This window comes from Punctularia strigosozonata, assembly GCF_000264995.1.
Source record: "Punctularia strigosozonata HHB-11173 SS5 unplaced genomic scaffold PUNSTscaffold_3, whole genome shotgun sequence".
NCBI lineage: Eukaryota > Fungi > Basidiomycota > Agaricomycetes > Corticiales > Punctulariaceae > Punctularia > Punctularia strigosozonata.
Genome location: NW_006767435.1, coordinates 1 through 16,652, shown reverse-complemented (window position 1 = coordinate 16,652; position 16,652 = coordinate 1). Strand labels below are relative to the sequence as shown.

The 16,652-nt window shown below is 55.7% G+C and overlaps 6 protein-coding genes across 6 annotated transcripts; 3 read left to right on the top strand and 3 right to left on the bottom strand.

The window, feature by feature from the left end:
- Positions 1–341: 341 nt before the first annotated feature.
- Positions 342–1,447, bottom strand: PUNSTDRAFT_118676 (uncharacterized protein; the record flags this gene model as incomplete). Its single annotated transcript, XM_007380605.1, has 4 exons — positions 1,048–1,447; positions 705–982; positions 538–641; positions 342–471 (listed from the first exon to the last, which is right to left on the bottom strand). Exons 1-4 carry the CDS (start codon positions 1,385–1,387, stop codon positions 342–344), a joined length of 852 nt encoding a protein of 283 aa, XP_007380667.1. The 5' UTR covers positions 1,388–1,447.
- Positions 1,448–1,529: 82 nt separating this feature from the next.
- Positions 1,530–2,731, bottom strand: PUNSTDRAFT_141598 (uncharacterized protein). The gene is made up of 2 exons (XM_007380604.1): positions 2,044–2,731; positions 1,530–1,971 (listed from the first exon to the last, which is right to left on the bottom strand). The coding sequence occupies exon 1, from the start codon at positions 2,625–2,627 to the stop codon at positions 2,091–2,093; it is 537 nt and encodes a 178-aa protein (XP_007380666.1). The 5' UTR covers positions 2,628–2,731; the 3' UTR covers positions 1,530–1,971; positions 2,044–2,090.
- Positions 2,732–4,647: 1,916 nt separating this feature from the next.
- PUNSTDRAFT_42492 (uncharacterized protein) lies at positions 4,648–5,522 on the top strand (the record flags this gene model as incomplete). Its single annotated transcript, XM_007380603.1, has 4 exons — positions 4,648–4,833; positions 5,150–5,178; positions 5,378–5,432; positions 5,490–5,522. 4 exons carry the CDS (start codon positions 4,648–4,650, stop codon positions 5,520–5,522), a joined length of 303 nt encoding a protein of 100 aa, XP_007380665.1.
- Positions 5,523–6,908: 1,386 nt separating this feature from the next.
- Positions 6,909–8,563, top strand: PUNSTDRAFT_98168 (CFS1-like protein; the record flags this gene model as incomplete). Its single annotated transcript, XM_007380602.1, has 9 exons — positions 6,909–6,999; positions 7,065–7,096; positions 7,168–7,319; positions 7,372–7,497; positions 7,560–7,612; positions 7,671–8,000; positions 8,058–8,102; positions 8,159–8,402; positions 8,461–8,563. Exons 1-9 carry the CDS (start codon positions 6,942–6,944, stop codon positions 8,561–8,563), a joined length of 1,143 nt encoding a protein of 380 aa, XP_007380664.1. The 5' UTR covers positions 6,909–6,941.
- A 1,314-nt stretch (positions 8,564–9,877) lies between these two features.
- On the bottom strand, positions 9,878–11,413 carry PUNSTDRAFT_98166 (alpha-1,3-glucanase; the record flags this gene model as incomplete). Its single annotated transcript, XM_007380601.1, has 6 exons — positions 9,878–10,350; positions 10,406–10,489; positions 10,542–10,788; positions 10,844–11,229; positions 11,285–11,345; positions 11,396–11,413. 6 exons carry the CDS (start codon positions 11,411–11,413, stop codon positions 9,941–9,943), a joined length of 1,206 nt encoding a protein of 401 aa, XP_007380663.1. The 3' UTR covers positions 9,878–9,940.
- A 269-nt stretch (positions 11,414–11,682) lies between these two features.
- Positions 11,683–13,868, top strand: PUNSTDRAFT_50239 (uncharacterized protein). Its single transcript, XM_007380600.1, has 4 exons — positions 11,683–11,905; positions 11,976–12,118; positions 12,193–12,846; positions 12,902–13,868. The coding sequence occupies exons 1-4, from the start codon at positions 11,791–11,793 to the stop codon at positions 13,730–13,732; spliced, it is 1,743 nt and encodes a 580-aa protein (XP_007380662.1). The 5' UTR covers positions 11,683–11,790; the 3' UTR covers positions 13,733–13,868.
- Positions 13,869–16,652: the final 2,784 nt, after the last annotated feature.

Genomic DNA, 16,652 nt, shown 5'->3' with positions numbered 1-16,652 from the left:
TGAGGTCGAGAAAAAAAACACTTCGGGACAACAATCCGTGATTCTGCAACACGCCAGTTACTTTATCGTGGGAACATCGGCTCGCCGTGCTATCAAAGTCGCGGGGACCATCAACAGATCCAAGCCTTCCAATCTGTATTTGTAGTGCGCGCATCGCCCAATTCCTCTTTCTGCATTTGCATCGTCCTTATGTTTGTTATCCGGCGCAACAGGACACCCATGAAGTGCCGTTTATATGTTTACACAGCTTGAATGGCAAAGAGCCTCGAGGCGATTACCCGAGTACAGTAGTGACTCCTTCCATCAATCGGCCTGGGCTCTCGACTCAACTAATACTGAGATCAGTCATAGAACACCAGCGCTCGGAGCTCGATCGACTCTCTCGGCGGCGCGTCCGGGGGCATCGATGGATCGTCGAACGCCGTATGGGGTGTAAACGCGGCGACAGTCCCATCCTGGATTGAATCGAAGCTACACGACGAGCACGAGTTAGCACACGACGATATATCCTACGAGGGGATACACAGATGAACGCACCACTTGATCAACACGCCCTCCTCCGGCGTCATCCCTCTCATGTACTTCCACTCGTGCTTCGCGTTGAACACAATCCCGAACGTTTCCCCGTCCCTATCCGGATACTATACAGCCCACCACCTTAGTCAACCTCCACCTCCCTCTCATTCCATGCCGCAGTGACGCACCTTGAGCGTGATCGGCAGCAAATCCCGCTCGCGGTCGACCGACCCATACGCGCATAGCGCCAACGGCCAATCGTACGCCGCATGTCCGATCGGCCTCCACAAGTTCACGATCTGCCACCTCTTCCCTTGCTGGATCACCTCGTCCGCCTCTTCGGGGTCCAGATGCCTCCTGAGCCGCGCGAGCGCTGCGCCCGGCGTCTGGTCGATATGCACCTGCGCCGCCGGCTGCCTCTTCCCTGGCACGTCCTCGGTGATACCCGGGATCCTCCTCCTCACAGCTAGCGCAACACGCAACGACGCCTCAAAGGATTGCCATCGCAGACTAATACGAGAAAGCACGGACTATGATCAAAGAACACCACCCTCTTCGCCCCCGTTAACTCCCTCATCAGCCCTTCGCACTCCTCATAGTAACTCCCCCTAATCTCCTCTTCGCTCGTAAACCTCTCACACCTCGTCGCCCTCTTGAAAAACCGGAATCCGTGCTCGTCGAGCGACCACCGCCCCAGGACGTCCTCCCTGCCACGTAGATTCTCGACCTCTGCCTGGCGCGTCTCGTACCCAAAGTTGCGTTCGCGCGTGGCAGAAACGCCGGGCTGGTGCCGGAAGCGAAAGAGCCGGTCTTCGTGGCTCGGGCGGGCAATGTAGGTAAGCTCGGCTGTGACGGTGCGAGGCTCTGTCATCGTCAAAATCCTGGCGATAGAGAAGGTCGTCGATCCCTCTGGAGCCGGGATAGATATCTGCTTGGGCTGGGAGAAAGATACCGCATGTGGGCGGGATGACGCCCGTTGGGTTCGCGATGGCGCGATCGCTATTAAGGGTGATGCGTGCGAGCGCGATCCTGCTTGCCGCTGGTCCGAGAGATGGCTGCGTGTAAGATAAATACGTTGTACGAGCGCTGGGGGGGGGCGCTGCTCCTGCGCGTACGACAAACGAGTGCAGGTGACACTGGCCCGCGGAGAACAAGGCCATTTCCATTTGATTCAGCGCCGCGCCCATTTCTGGTCGCGACACGGCTTCTGCTATGCAACGAGTTGGTAATATCTGCGGAGGGTTCGAAACCAGGTGACGCCTCTGTCCGATGAGAACACGCAATTCGACAACGAGCGCTCGATCATTTCCGCGGGTTGACCAGAGGGAGCCATTATAAGGATGAAGCTTCGTGTCGTCTCGGGAGCCGTCGGATATGAGGGAAGAACATCATTGAAGGACCCGAGCTTCGAAAGCTCAACGTGAAAGGTCCAAAACGCTCTATATCGAGCTGGAGCTGGAATCGATGCACATGTCAGTAAGTAGATGATCGAAACGACCTAGATCCACAACACATGAGAAGACTCGCCTTCACCTATTCCACATCGAGTCCTGCTACGTCCCTTCGACACCACGTCAGAGCTCCCTCCACTCGGCACGTTTCTTGCCTGCCGACTTCGATCCCGCACTCGCCCGACCGCTTTTCTTCACTTTCTTGGACGGGATACCATCTGAGACGTTCGGGGGATCTGTCGGCGATTGCGGCATACAGTTGCTTGGACGCCCCGCTCCGATGACGAGCGCGACGAGCGCGCTGCTGAGCTTCTGCGCGCAAAGACCAAACACAACGCCCACGGCCAGAGCCGCGACAACCAAAGTCCATACATCCTGCATCTCCGTCGCGAAGTAGACCACGGCGTGGTACGGCTTGAGGATAAATGTATCGAGGAGCAGCGAGAGAACGAGGATTACGGGGCGCAAGATCCATAAAAGGTGTTGAGAGATGCTCCTGAGAGAGTGTGCGGTCGTTTTGAGGAGGAACCATAGGAAGGAGAAGAGGAACCTAGCGCAGGTAGAGATGACGGTGAACGACTGGACGAGAGCGATGCCGGCGAAACGAAGCAGGTCATTGAAATGAGCCTCAGTTGCCCCCGCTTTGTCGGTAGTGGACATCGGGCGTATTCCCTTTCGGTATGCACCGCGGGTATGCAGAGGGCTTGCACGTTGCGTTCTGACTCCGTCAACGATGAACTCAACAACCAGACTCCAGAGCTCAGAGTCAGAACAGGTCGACGACGCGCGACCCCCGCGAGATTGGATGCGGATGAACGAGCACGTGCATTCTGTCATCCGAAAAAAGTAGTCTTGGCCGTCTTTTTCACCAACTCAACAGAATGCTCCCTCACGTCGTGGAAGATGCACTTTTGGAAGAATTATAACCAATGCGACTTGAGCCACTATGGTCTGCAAACCGCGGACTCGCTAGATCACCGAGTCCTGCATGAATCCTGAAGTTATCGTTCGAGTATGCATGGTCGACACTGGAGTCCCTTGTTCCCCGATGTCCTGCTACAACGGGAGTGTGGAGCGAACCGGTACTCAGATCAACTTTACACTGAATGTATCTGGCCTCTGTCTTCGACTTGCTCTGGGGGGCGTGGTTAAAATTGCTGAACCGTCGATCATCACTCAAATTCTTCATTCCTGAGCTTGCTTTCCCGTCTTCTGGAGCAAGACATCCCGATATTCACTTAAAATAGCTGACATAACTCGTAGAACACCATGCAGATACACAACAGAGCCGAAACTAGTGCCTGCCACTGTTTGGTAGCGCGCTGGGGACGATCACTAGTATGCCATTTGGTTACTTGTGATCCGGTACACAGTTCTGAATACGGAATCAGCCGAACGCTCTATCAAGCCTATAGTTCACTTTACCGCGTTGAACGAGCCAGGAGCGCCGTAACAGACCAAACCGCGGCAGCAGGGTATGCCGGAGCTGTCACCACAGACGTCGTTGATTTTCTTGCACTGCGTGTCGTCGTCCTGAGGAGCGGCTGACGCCATCGAAGCGATAGCGGCGAGGACGACAATCAGGGTGGAGATGGACGGGCGATACATCTGTGCTGCTACCCAATGGCACCAGGTGAGACAATGTCCGGCTTCTCAGAAAAATGTTTCGACCTACATGTTTATGCTAATGTTTTGGATGTTCTTTGTAGGGTCACTTGGCTGAAGTACGACAATGCGGTCTCGCCGAACTTATATGCGGTCTCGCTGCTTGCCAAGGCTCAACGCCAAGTGTTGAGAAGAGACTGGACTGTGTTTTACCTCATCGGAGCCGTCAGGAGACCAGAGGAGGACGCAAGCACCGTCTACATCGCTCGCAGAGCAGAGCGGACATCGGGAACATAAGGCCTTTTTTATGTGGAGGAACATGGATCGCTGTCTTTGGCGTACACTCCTACATGCTTGACATCGCGAATTTTTGTGGGTGGCGGCATGCCATGTATACCTTCAACGAGTTGCTTGAATCTTCCCGTCTGCGATCTACAGTGCCATTGGTATTCGGATCCGCCCGCGCCTGCAATACCCAACGGCAGCAGTTCGCCGCAGCCTTCCTCCGCATTCCCCGGCTTAAAATGAATTCAGGGCACCATGGTACCCCCGTGTTCCGCTGCTCACGGCTGCTCACGTTACTGCAATGCACATCACGAGCCCGACACGACGGCGAAAGATCTCGGCCTCCTTGTCTATCTCTGCAGGGTATCGCCCGCTGGTTCGCTCCGTTTCAAGATGACAGAGAAAGCCGCGCGCTGATTCAGTGTTGATTCCGTTCATAGACAATTTTTCATTTAAAGACGCTGGACGGCTCGCACGAGGATCATCTAAAGTCCTCGACTTACGACACGTGTCATCGCTGTCATTCAACGTTGCGGGTGCACGGACGGCATGCCTAGAGTGACTGTCGTCGAAGTAAATCAGCGCGCACAAGTCAGCATTGCAGCGGTAACTTCGCTCCGCACTCATTGCGAATTCGTCCAGTTGTCCGTTATTGCAGTATTTTCCTGTGCTTGGGTATATGCCCTAGAACGAGGAGAGGCAGCTTCAAGCTTGTATAAATTCAACTTAACTTCGATAGGATTCCATTGCAAGGGACGCATCCACCTATCAAAATACAAGCCAGTTCATCATGCACTTCCTCTCCACCGTCTCTGCTTACGCCGTGGCCATGGCGGTAGCACTTGTACTGGTCGAGGCAACTCCCGCTCCGGTGACCCCCATCTGCTTCGGACAAGACGCGGGATGCTCTCCAAACATATTCCCCACATGTTGTGCAGGACTCTCCTGCGTCCAGCAAATCGGTCTTCCTGGACAGGTGCGTTTCATCCCATGTTTGCGCTTATGCGAAGCTTCTTGCAAATTTATCTTTCATTTAGCCATTCCAATGCGAGCCTGTCAAGAAGGCATGAGTTCCTTTCTAACACGAGGAGATTTTGAATGTCAAGCCTGGGACAATCTGTGGGGCATTGCCGGGCGAAAGTTTCGGGACGTCTCCAGGTACATGTATGTTGGCTGCAAGTGACTCTTACATCACCTTGAGGTCGTCTTGATCAATGAAACGATCAAATACGTTGCGTTCGAGCCTGGGTTCAAGTTCTCAGGCACATGTCCGCACACTTGAACCTATGTAGCCCGCCTCCCATCGCCACAACCGCGAAATGTGCGCATGACTGGAAATGCGCAAAGGAACTGTCCACGAACGATCGCGAAGACGTGCGCCGTCGTCTCCATCAGTCAGAATCATGCTTAGGGTTTCGGACATCGAACTCTATATGAGTCTGGACTCCTGTTCGCAGCGCGCACTTCGTTTGCCTATCCCGTTGCGGACTGCTTTCTGATTATGACGACGGGACCTCTAGAATACGCCCGTGGGGCTCCGCTGCCGCCACGAAGGAGGTCGCCGTGATTGCGAGGGTACGCTAACCCGGCTTCTGACATCGTTCATGAGAGTGTTGATACCAAAACCTGTAGGCGTATGAGGTGTGGAGCAGACACGATGTTTGATATATCCGGAATTTTCTTGAGCGTGTGCCGCCGCCTTATGGCGCCCTTCCGACTGCGATAAGTCGTTCGGGAAGACTCATGTCACGATGTAGTAAAGGGCCAACATCAGTGAATCGGAAAGTGTGTAGGGACGTAAGTACTCTCGCCTTAGCCTCTCGAGCTCCGGGGGAGAGCGACCTTGAATGATGCGCTGGTTGCGCACGATCCGATCGTGCCCGAGTTCGATAATGGCAGCTCCGCGGGAAGGGCGTCTCGGTATGGTAATGCGGTCTGACGTTCGTCAAATCCGGATTTTGAGGTTCGTTCCGGCTTCTCGACTTCTCTTCGCGAACGTGGACAAAGGCACCACAAGGGCGACACCAGGGCGACGGGCCGAAGGTTGGCGTCTGAGTCAGCGTGTTGCGGACAGCCGTGGGACAATTCGATGTGCTGGCGATACAGGGGCTCGAGATACGACACCAGCATCCAGATGGAATGGCTTGGCCGTTTCTCCACTGACGACGATGCGCGGAAGCTTCTTACCCGATTTGTGGCGTCAACGGAGGCAACGAAGGCGTCGGACCCACCTCGGCATTGGCGGCTTCCAGCATGAGTTTTGCGAGGATGCTCTTCCGCCTTTAGCCATTTTAGGCAAGACGGGCCCGTTTTGGCGTTTCTGGCCTTGCCACGTTATCGTCGCTTCCGACGCCTGTCCGTTTCGTCCACTTTTTTCGCTGTGGCACAACAGGACAGGCAGCCGCGCCGCCGCCTCGCCGCGGCGCAAGAGGATATCGCCGACAGCTCACGCTCATCGTCTTCGACGGAACCCCCGCGTTTCCACCCACTGACCCCCTCCTTCTCACGTCAACCTCCGACGGCACCTGACCTCCCTGGTTCTTTCGATGCGAACACCCACGTAATCTGCTCGTGCACTGCTGCTTCAATTTCAACGAGAAACTGGGATGGGCTCAACGGCCGACAACAACACGCGGCGTCGTGCTCGCGGTGATCATCAAGCCTAATTGCCGGCATGCATTTAAACCCACCACGTTGCGCCTTTCGCCACCGGCTTCTTCTCTGGCGCCTCCATGTCGTTGTATCACACCCAGGTTCTCAAGACGCCAGCGACCCATCGCTCGTCACTGTCCCACGTCGCCGATGCTGCCTGGGCCCGGTTCGGAGAGACGGTGAGCGCACTGACATGGAGTCCTCTGTCCCGCCTGGCCCGCGATTCGATCTTGAGGTGCGTCAATCCCGTTCGCGAAGAAACATGGGCAAACCGAAGAGACGTTGATCATCCTCTGTTCATGCAGTGCACTGGCGCGCATCACGAAGGGCGAGTTGACTATCCAGCACGGGGGCCGGTCGCACGTCTTTGGCCGCAAAAGCCCCGATTCAAGGCTTTGCGCGACTATCCGCGTCGTCAGAGACGGATTCTGGATGCGAATCGCGCTCTTCTCCGACCTCGGTCTAGCGGAGGGGTATATGGACGGCGACTGTGAGTAATGCCTCGTCACTGAATGGCGAGAACGGAGAACACGCTGACGGGAGTCTCGGTCCCAGTCGAATGTGACGACATATCCGCTCTCATCCAAGTGCGTCCGGGACTTCTTAGGGTTTCGGTATCGTCCGTAGGAGCGGGCTTCTCATGGCTCCCTAAACGCAGATAATCATTGCAAATCGATCGGAGCTCGACACGGATAACATCCTTTCGACAATATTGGCTCGCGGCCGGAATCTGACTGCGACCCGTTTCCTGGGAAATCTCACCAACTCAAGAGCTAACATCTCGGCTCACTATGACTTGAGCAACGACATGTAAGATCACAGCAAACTCTCATTGTGAAGTGCTCTAGACATTGCTCTTCAGGTTCGAGGCGTTCCTCAGCGAGGACATGTGCTATTCGTCGGCGATATTCAAGGACTTCACCGAAGATCTTTCGCCCAAACCTGGCGCTCTCGAAAGCTTGGAAGACGCCCAGATGCGCAAAATGCGGTAAGCTTTCACGTACCTGCTTCCAAGCAACGACGCGCCTATCGAATCCGCTGACCATACAGATACATTATCGAGTTGACGGAAGTCAAGCCTGGCCACCGCGTGCTCGAGTTCGGTACGCCCCGCTTCGCTTCCCTCAGTCACGAGACAGCAGCTAATTCTGTCGCGGACAGGCACGGGCTGGGCCTCGCTCTCCATCCTGCTGGCGCAGACGGTCGACTGCATCATCGACACCGTCACGCTCTCCGTACACCAGGCGACGCTCGCACGGCGGCGCATCGCCGACGCGGGCCTCTCTGACCGGATAACCGTTCACCTCATGGACTACCGCCAGTGCCTGCAGAAGTCCGAGTGGGCGGGCGCGTTCGACCGGTTCGTCAGCGTCGAGATGATCGAGAACGTCGGGCGCGAGTTTATCGCCGAGTACTGGGGCGTCGTCGACTGGGCCATGAAGCCGAGGGACTCGGCGGGCTGCGTGCAGGTCATCACAATGCCTGAATCACGTGCGTACATGATGCGTCTATTGCGACGGAGTATCGGCAGCTGATTGTGCGGTACAGGCATCCCGGCGTATGACCAGGGCGTGGATTTCATACAGAAGTGGAGTACGTCCTTCTTATTTGCAGCGTTGGAGCTAAAAACTGAATGGTGGTGCCCGCAGTCTTCCCCGGATGCTACATTCCGTCCTTCGAATTCCTCGTGTCGACGTTGGCGAAGGGTTCTGGAGGTCGACTCACGGTCGACACGGTCCGAAATATAGGGCCCCACTATGCCCGTACCCTCCGAGAGTGGAAACGCAAATTCCTGCGCAACTGGGATGAGAAAATCGCCCAAGCACTCGTGGAAGAATACTCGCTTACCGCTGACGACTTGGACGTCTTCAGAAGAAAATGGATATACTACTTGTGAGCTGACGGTCGCGCGTCGTCATCGCGCTCACGGTGCTGACGACCGTCATGACAGCGACTATTGCGAGGCCGGCTTTGCCACTCGCAGCCTTGGAGACCATATCTTCACATTCGCGCGAGAAGGCTACGTCAAGTTTGGCAATCAGCCGTTCGCATGAATGCTGACGGTCTCTGACGAATATTTAACGTTGTGTGTAGCACTGCTTTGTGACCTGTACGCGCTCTTTGCACGAGTTTGTTGTCGTTGTTTGCAATGCTTTCCATATCGCAGTACAGTAGTGAAATCCATGTTCATAGTGGATTCGAATTGTGTTGTCAGCCTTTGAGTCTGTTCCCTGCCGGCCTGAGGTTCATGGCACTATAGGGTATTTTCCTCCGGAACCCCTTTAGGCCCTCGCCGGATCCGGCATTCACGGACACAGAAATGGTTCCGACACCAAATCGAAGCGTGTGCCTTCTGATAAGAAAGAAGCCACAGCCGTACTTGCAGATGCAGAATACTATGGATGTACCATCAATGCAATTTCGATTGCATTGATGGTTCAAAATCGTCATTTCATTGCTAATCCACCCAGAAACTAAATCATATGGTAGCCAAAATCATGCAGCAGCTGTATGTCAAGCCTCAAATATTTTGGTACGCGAGATGCCTTGCCAGAGCGATGCCGGTAGGACGTGTCGATGACTCTGCAGATTGCACAATGGGTCCCCCAAGGCCGAGAAGCCGAGGCCGCGACCTTCTGGCGGGGAGCTCCTGCAATCTGACCCTGCTTTGTCAGCATTTAAAGCGGAGCTTCAATTGCATTCATGGCACCTCCGCCAGTAATCCTTGCATAGCAAGCACAAAGTTGCAGATATTACGTATCGGGATTGACAGACGTACCTTCTGTATAGTATAGAGTACACTTGAATATATTCAGATTTTTATCAGCTCAGATCCCTTCAGCCGAGCCGTGTCTTCATGCTAGAGCACGCTTGGATGGTTCCCCAAACGACGTTGCGCATTTTCTGGAGGCCCATCCCCTAATGCTTCGCTCTGTTCCTTTGGCACTTATCATTGAATAGTACTGTATATGCACTCAATTTAATATGTAGGGATTAGGATGAGAGGGAGCCCCGCAGTAACGAGATTTCAGACCGATTGCATTGATGGTACACTATTGCATTTATGGTGCATCCATAGTAGTGACGCCGATGTGCCATCGTAAATACTGCACCCTCCAGAACATCTGATATCGTTCTCACGGGATATGAGCCGCCAACTTGGATGCGTGCTCCTCGGCGTCGGCTACGACTGCCTGTCCATGGGACTTGAGGTAACGGGCGACGATCGGCGTAGCATCAAGCTGCGGACTTCGATGTTGAGCAAGGGGAGAGACCCTACGCAACGGATCGCAGTCGCTCCGAGGATTCCCGGAGATATGATTTCCGGTATGGTCTATGTAGCAAGGCTTTGATCATCAGAGGAGTTTGCGATAAGTACTTATTCTTTTCCATGGAACAAAGGAGGCGAAATGCGAGCGCCTGGAGATACGTTATGCCCAAGCGACGAAGGCGTTAAAATTATGCACCCTCGGCGTCGACGTGAAGATGAAGGCGTCGCCTGGGTCCACGTCCAGGACTAGTTCGTCATTCCTGAACATGCGGGCTCGAACATGCCCCGGAGCATTGGCGAGCTTTAGTTTGGTGACACCAGTCTGAACGAGGAAGGTCTCCTCGTTATTTCCGGACTGTACCTCGATCCGAGAGGGCGCACGGGCAAAGACGACCGCCCAAAGGTGATCAGATGTCCATCGCCAGTTGTCCGGCCTAGGCACGGCATCCTCGGATGCTGACGCGCGGGCGGGATGTGGCCGACTCCAGATGAAGACGTGATCGGCCGTGACTATCGGCCAGTGGCCGGTTTTGAAAGCGTGAATATAATACGACGACATGTTTAACCATCCTGGGATGACGAGTTCTGGTGAACAGACGAACTATCACCTTGCTACAGGACGCACCTAAGTGGGGAAAACCGTCCACCCACGCACGCGCATTTGGCTGTGCACCTTTTATCGGCCCTACATAGTGACTCTCTCCATAATCTCGTTGGTCGTTGAGCTCTGGGGACTGCTAGCGAAGATGAGTAGATCTCACCATTCCAGCTGATGATCTGGACTATGTCTATCTCATCCCGGTGCGCGTTCAATTGTTCCCACCGAGCATTATAGAGCCAGTTATCGGGGCGATAGATCCAATTCTTGTTATATGTGTCTGGGCCGTAGTGCGTGAAGAACCAAGGCGAGACCGCAGCCATGTAGGCCCTTCCCTTGACGTGCTTGATATGTTTACGGTCGCCGTCAAAATCAACGTCATGGTTTCCCATCGGCCACCCGCCATTCCACTGCGAAGAGTCGTCAGAGGGAAGAAATCGAGAAACTGACGCTCGCTCTTCGTACACCAAATATCCCGTCAATAACCGAGCACGAAGGCAGAGTTCGTGGGTCGACAAAGAACGCGGGGACGAAGAGGTAGTCCGCAGAGACTTCTGTTCGGATCGCAAAGTTCCACCCCGCATCCATGCTAGGCTGATCGAAGGTGCATTGTTCCCCAGCAAATGTAGAGACTAGCGGTTTGCCGCGAACGCGGAGCTGATTTGGGTGTTCCGCGTAAGCGTTCAGGTACTTGCGTATCATTGCTGCATCAGTGGCTCTCAACCCTCCGAGAGACGTCATATCAAGCGAGATGAAGAGCTTGAAGTCAGTTGCAGACGTTGCCGCGGCAATGTACGCGTCTGACACCCTTGCTTCCTGCCATTCGTCTCGTCCGATATTCAAGGCGAACGCTGGATTAATGTAAGTCGGATCAAAAAAGGTTCAAAGTCGCGAAGGGGTCCCTACCATCAATTCCATGTTGATGAGCCAACTTGATATCTTCTAGCCATTCCCTGACAGTGTACGGCTACGAGACAGTATGAAAGATCGGCGTGATCAAGTGGTGCGTTAACCGACGTAGGTATTTCCGACCATGTGGCTGCCAGTGTTGACGATATAAGCGCATGTGCGGCGATAGTATGGATTCCATACTCACTGTGCCACGACATACTTTGTATCGGGGGCGGACGACATTGTCAGCGGTCATCCGCAATTGGGGGCGCGCGCAGCAACTGCCGGCGTCGGGAGAGGTGCCGAATATCTGGATTCAGTGCTCGATCAGTGATCGACGCCATGGCTGCGCAGGGCGCGCGAACGTCATAGACGGCGCACGCCCTTGTTCCCGTCTTGACGACTTTGGGCCCGCTACGACCGCTCGACCGAATCCAGCATCTCCTTCTTAGCGTATCGCTGCACCGGACCAAGACACATACCTGACTCTTGCGTTGGAAAACACCGGATAGCAGCGAGACATGTTCGCCCCCCATGCGATGTACATGCATCAACCGCCTAGTCGACCGACCTCTCGCGCATCCACCACCCAACCTTTGCCCAAACGAACGGACTCCATCCAGAAGTCTCAGCTAGGTTGGTGCAAGTGGCATCCGCGTGCCAGATGGATGCCGTTCATCTGACGAGATTGCCATCTTGATCCTAGCCCAAGGTTCGCAAGGGTCCAATTCGCAGATCTTCCTCGCCACTGAGGATGATCTGCGCGATGCGAGGAGGGTCCTCACGCACGGCCAAGAGGAGGATCTGAAGTATGGACTCGAACGTATGATCAAGCGTGTCGAGGAGCTGGTAATTATCCATCACCGTCGAATCCATTCCCATTTCGCGTGAACGGGGACGAAGCTGATGGTATCCTCCTACAGACCTCTCTCCTGAAGGCATCACTTGCAGCTCAATCCGAACTCGACACAGCTCTCACGCTGGCCAAGTCCAACCTACAAGTCGCATTGCTGAACAACGAGATGCTCGAGGATGCTCTCAAGCAGAATGGGTCCGGGAAAGACGTGGGCTGGCGCCGGCTCTCCGCTCCGCAACGCATGGCCAGCGAGCAAGCAGCGCAACAGCGCACGAAAACCGAAGCTTCGCCCGACGGGACGAAATCGGCGAACGCGTCGCCCCAAATCACCTCAGCGACGCCGGGGGGATCACCTCCTCTCCCCTCGGCAGGCCCCAGCGGTTCCCCGGTCGTGACGAACGCAAGCCCGACCACGGCGACGGAAGGCCGGTTCTCGGGCTTCAAGCTCCCCTTCAGCGGGCCGCCCTCGCGGTCTAATTCCATCACGCGCTCTCACCTTACATCTGCAAGTCTACCGTCGCTAGCCCCTGAGGTGGACCATAGCGAGATGTTGAGGCGAGCACAAGAGGAGAAGGACGCGGCGCTGAAGGTGGCGAGGCAGGAGGTGGACGAGGCGAAGCGGAGGCTTGACAAGGAGCACGAGGAGCTGCAGAAAGCGATGAGGGACAAGAAGGCGCTGGAAGAGGAGTTGGAAAGCTTGAGTCAGGCTCTGTTCGAAGAGGTCTGGATCTTGCATTATGCTCGTGTTACCTGTTATTGATCGTCCTCCTCTCCAGGCGAACAAGATGGTAGCGACCGAACGCATAAAACGTAGCGAGGCCGAGGAAGAGCTGCGCGAGGCCAAGCGCGAGCGCGAGGCCCTCCGCTCGGTCATCCGGCTCATGGAGGAGGAGAACCGCAGCGCTCGGGATCCCAACTCGCACGCGTCGCACTCGCGCTCGTCATCTGAGATTGCTCTGAAGTCCCCACCAGTACGATCCGCGAGTCCAGCCTCGATTGCGCTTCCGTCGTCGAACCGTTCGTCGATATCCTCCACCCGCTCGTACGGCGAAGAGGGTGCGCCCTCCAGCGTCGCGTTACCTTCCGCCCTGGACTCCGCCGACAAACCGCCGACCCATCCCGACGCCGATCTGGTGCTGAACCCGTTCATGCGCGTCCAAGCGGCCACGCCTCTCGTGTCCACCTCCGCGGTGACCACGCCCGACGCGGCCGCGGTCGCACGTCCGCCGCTGCTCTCCCGCATGAGCAGCACCATCATCCAGTCCGCCAGTGCGCTCGCCGCGTCGCGCCCCGCGTCGCCGTCGCTGCCCTCCCTCAACCTTTCCTCCATCTTCCCCGATGCGACCGGCGACGATGGCACGAGCCCTTGGGCAGATGCGCGGAGTATGAGCCCCCGTCCGCTCGGTGCGGCGTTTGGGAAGCGGGCAGTCACGCCGAGGGAGGTGGGTAGGGAGCGGAGCGCGAGTCGGAGCACGGCCGGGAGCAGGAAGAGCTTCGAGGAGAAGGGGAATAGGGATGTGGAGAGGTTGAAGGCGGAGGCGGTGGGGGAACGGCCGGGGCCGACGAGGTCGATGAGCGCGTATGAGGTTGGAGCGCTTATACGGTGAACGCTTGTGGCCATGCCCCTGGTGTCCTTCTCAATCCGCTTGGTTTAAATTCGGAATCTGTATGTTTGTGATATCGATGAAGGCATGATGATGCCAGCGCGCTGATGTGGATGGTGCACTCCGTATTGTGCTTGCCCTTTGCTCTCAATCCGATGACCATGCTTGGTCATCGATGTCTTGATCACTTCGTTTGCGCGTGCATGGGCGATAGCTCCATGAACTCAATGGCCCTATAGCGCCGTCCACGCATCGGCTAACCATACTTTGGACAACGCAGTGGTGTATCCCATGTCCTGGCGCAAGTCTGCGCGCACGTTTGGCGCGCACGTCACATCGGGCGTTCATTAAACATCGTTCCATCAATGCGACTACAGAAACCAACGGCAAGACCACGGAGCCTCTGGCCTTGCCTGGGTATTTGCAAATCACGATCACTTTTTCCCGCTCTTTTCCCCCTTCCCAGATAATGCTCCAACGCATTGCGATGGCAGTCCACGTTGAAATGGCCTCTGAGAGGTATCTGGTCATTCAGTTTCTTGAGTGGCTCGCTATCAACGGAGGGATTGACGCCTGATTCGCCTAGAGAACCACCCTTGCTGTTCGTCCACGACGAGGCTCCAACGTTGTCCACAGCGCCGACACATGGCTTGTCCAGAACGGCTTCGCAGTCCGGAAACCGAAGATGAATGCGGTTTCGGGGCTGCGGGATTTGACCCATCGCAATCGTCGACGTTCGTTCCTCTTATTGGCACATATGGAGATGGCACGTTCGCAGTCGGCCCCGTTGGCACCGATACGATGAACGGATTAGCGCTCACCGCGCAGGACTTTTGCGTGCCGAATATGCCCGCGTGGAATGGTGTCGGCATCGAGGGAGGCCCGTTAGGCCTCGCGTACCCCGCGCTCACGACAGTATAAGGTAGGGCTCATTCATACATAGCTACTAGTGACATTGCAGTGACACTCACGTGAATATGTGATACGCAATTCAGTCGATGCCCCGAGCGTGACCAAATCAGGGACATCTAACCACCTACCCCTGTCCCAGCCAGGAGGTCAGGCTGACCTCCGGGCGTCTCAGTTTTGGATGTTTGGGGTGTCAGTGCATAGCCCCAGAAGTACTGAATCCAGAACTGTTCTCGCACCTCACTTTATATTGGTAGTCATTCCGTAATTCATCATATCCTCCTAAAACGGTGAGAAGGGCCTGGAGGATTATCCAGCGATCACATTCCCACGGTTAGTATGTCAAAAAATCATGTTCGCCAATCCCCTCCCACTGGCCATTTTTTCAAGGTTTTAGAAGCTTCATATATTGCAGTATTCACCGAACAATCGGTTTTTTAAATCGAAAGAAATGATGCTCATAATTCACCGTCCGTTTTCCTCGACGGTTTCCAACTAAATCGCTACTCACCGTCTGACAACGCCTCTTCGTAACTGTGATGGGTACCGTCCTGAATATTTCGGCGATTTAACGCGCTGTGGGCATTACCCCACCAATATTTTGGTGGGGATGTTGCCAGGAGGATTGCTGGCCGCCACGGTGATCGTGGGACTTCGGCGAGCTCGGCAGGGGGTCAGAACGCGCGTCGTGACACTGCCACGGTGAACGTGGGACACGGCCTGCTCGGCAAACGCGCGTCGTAGCACCGCCACGGTGATCGTGGGACCCGGTCTGTTCGGCGCCACACGGGGCATGGCACTGCCACGGTGAGCGACGCGCGTCGTGACACTGCCACGGTGATCGTGGGACCCGGCCCGCTCGGCAAACGCGCGTCGTTACACCGCCACGGTGAGCCATGCGAGGCACGTGCCGTATCGCCACGGTGAGCCACGCGCGTCGCGACACTGCCACGGTGAGCCACGCGCGTCGCGACACTGCCACGGTGAGCCACGCGCGTCGCGACACCGCCACGGTGAGCCACGCGCGTCGCGACACTGCCACGGTGACCGTGGGTTCTTTAGGGTTAGGGTTAGGGCGCCCAAAAAACGCGAGGGAGCGAAGCGACCGAGCGTTTTTTGGCGCAGGGATGGTCGCAACAGAGAGAGGAGCAGGGGCGAAAGCAGAACCGACAGTGGCTGAGGGGATCCCCAGCCAGCCCTGTTTCGCCTTTATAGGCTCATCAGGGTTCTGCCCGAGATGACCGAGCGACACCGTGCCGGCCGAGAGGCCGACACGGCGACAACAAAAATATCAACGCCAAGACGACGGAACGGGGTTACGCACCTAATCGGGAACAAAGAATCCCGCACGGAGAGCCGCACGGGAGCCGAGACACGGCAGAACATGCACCGTAGGAAGAAACATCCCAACAGGGACAGCAGAACCCCGACGAGCCCGTTCCGATCCGTTCCACTCCGAGCCGAAGCTCGGCGTACTAAGAAAGGACAAGCCGGCCGAGATGCCGCCGTGCCGCTGCCAAGACATTCCCACTGCGGAGATGCCGACCGGGCCGACCGGCCCGAGGAAGCCGAAGACTTCTATGGACAGCCACCATCAGCTTACGTAAGCAAACTGACCCACGTACCTTATCGTGGGAACCCTATCCTTGTGTTCGGACGGAATTGAGGCTCAATTCCGTCGGGTACCTAAATCTGTGCAGAATTATCGTGGGAATCCGAAAATCGCACTGCCACGACCGTGGGAATGTTCCTTCGGCCGCTACGGCCGATTTACTGAATACATGGAATTGAGGATTGGACAGAGTGGGTCTATCAACTTGGGTCATTATCATCCTCCAAAAATCCATCCAGGCTATAGAATCAATGGACACTAGGCTGCACAGCCACACAGCAAGGTTTGACTCTCCAGACAATAAAATACCTCTTTCAAAATCAGTGAAAAAAACCAAACTAAATTTGTGCATTCAGACACCCGAGTATAAGTGTAAATGTTGTAATATCAAACAGTGTGCAG

Excerpts from the sequence above, each read along its gene's own strand:
- PUNSTDRAFT_141598 (XM_007380604.1), bottom strand. The coding sequence starts at position 2,627 with ATGTCCACTACCGACAAAGCGGGGGCAACTGAGGCTCATTTCAATGAC.
- PUNSTDRAFT_50239 (XM_007380600.1), top strand. The coding sequence starts at position 11,791 with ATGTTCGCCCCCCATGCGATGTACATGCATCAACCGCCTAGTCGACCG. Across the intron at positions 11,906-11,975 it reads CATCCAGAAGTCTCAGCTAG|CCCAAGGTTCGCAAGGGTCC; the intron begins GTTGGTGCAAGT and ends TCTTGATCCTAG. Across the intron at positions 12,847-12,901 it reads GTCAGGCTCTGTTCGAAGAG|GCGAACAAGATGGTAGCGAC; the intron begins GTCTGGATCTTG and ends CCTCCTCTCCAG.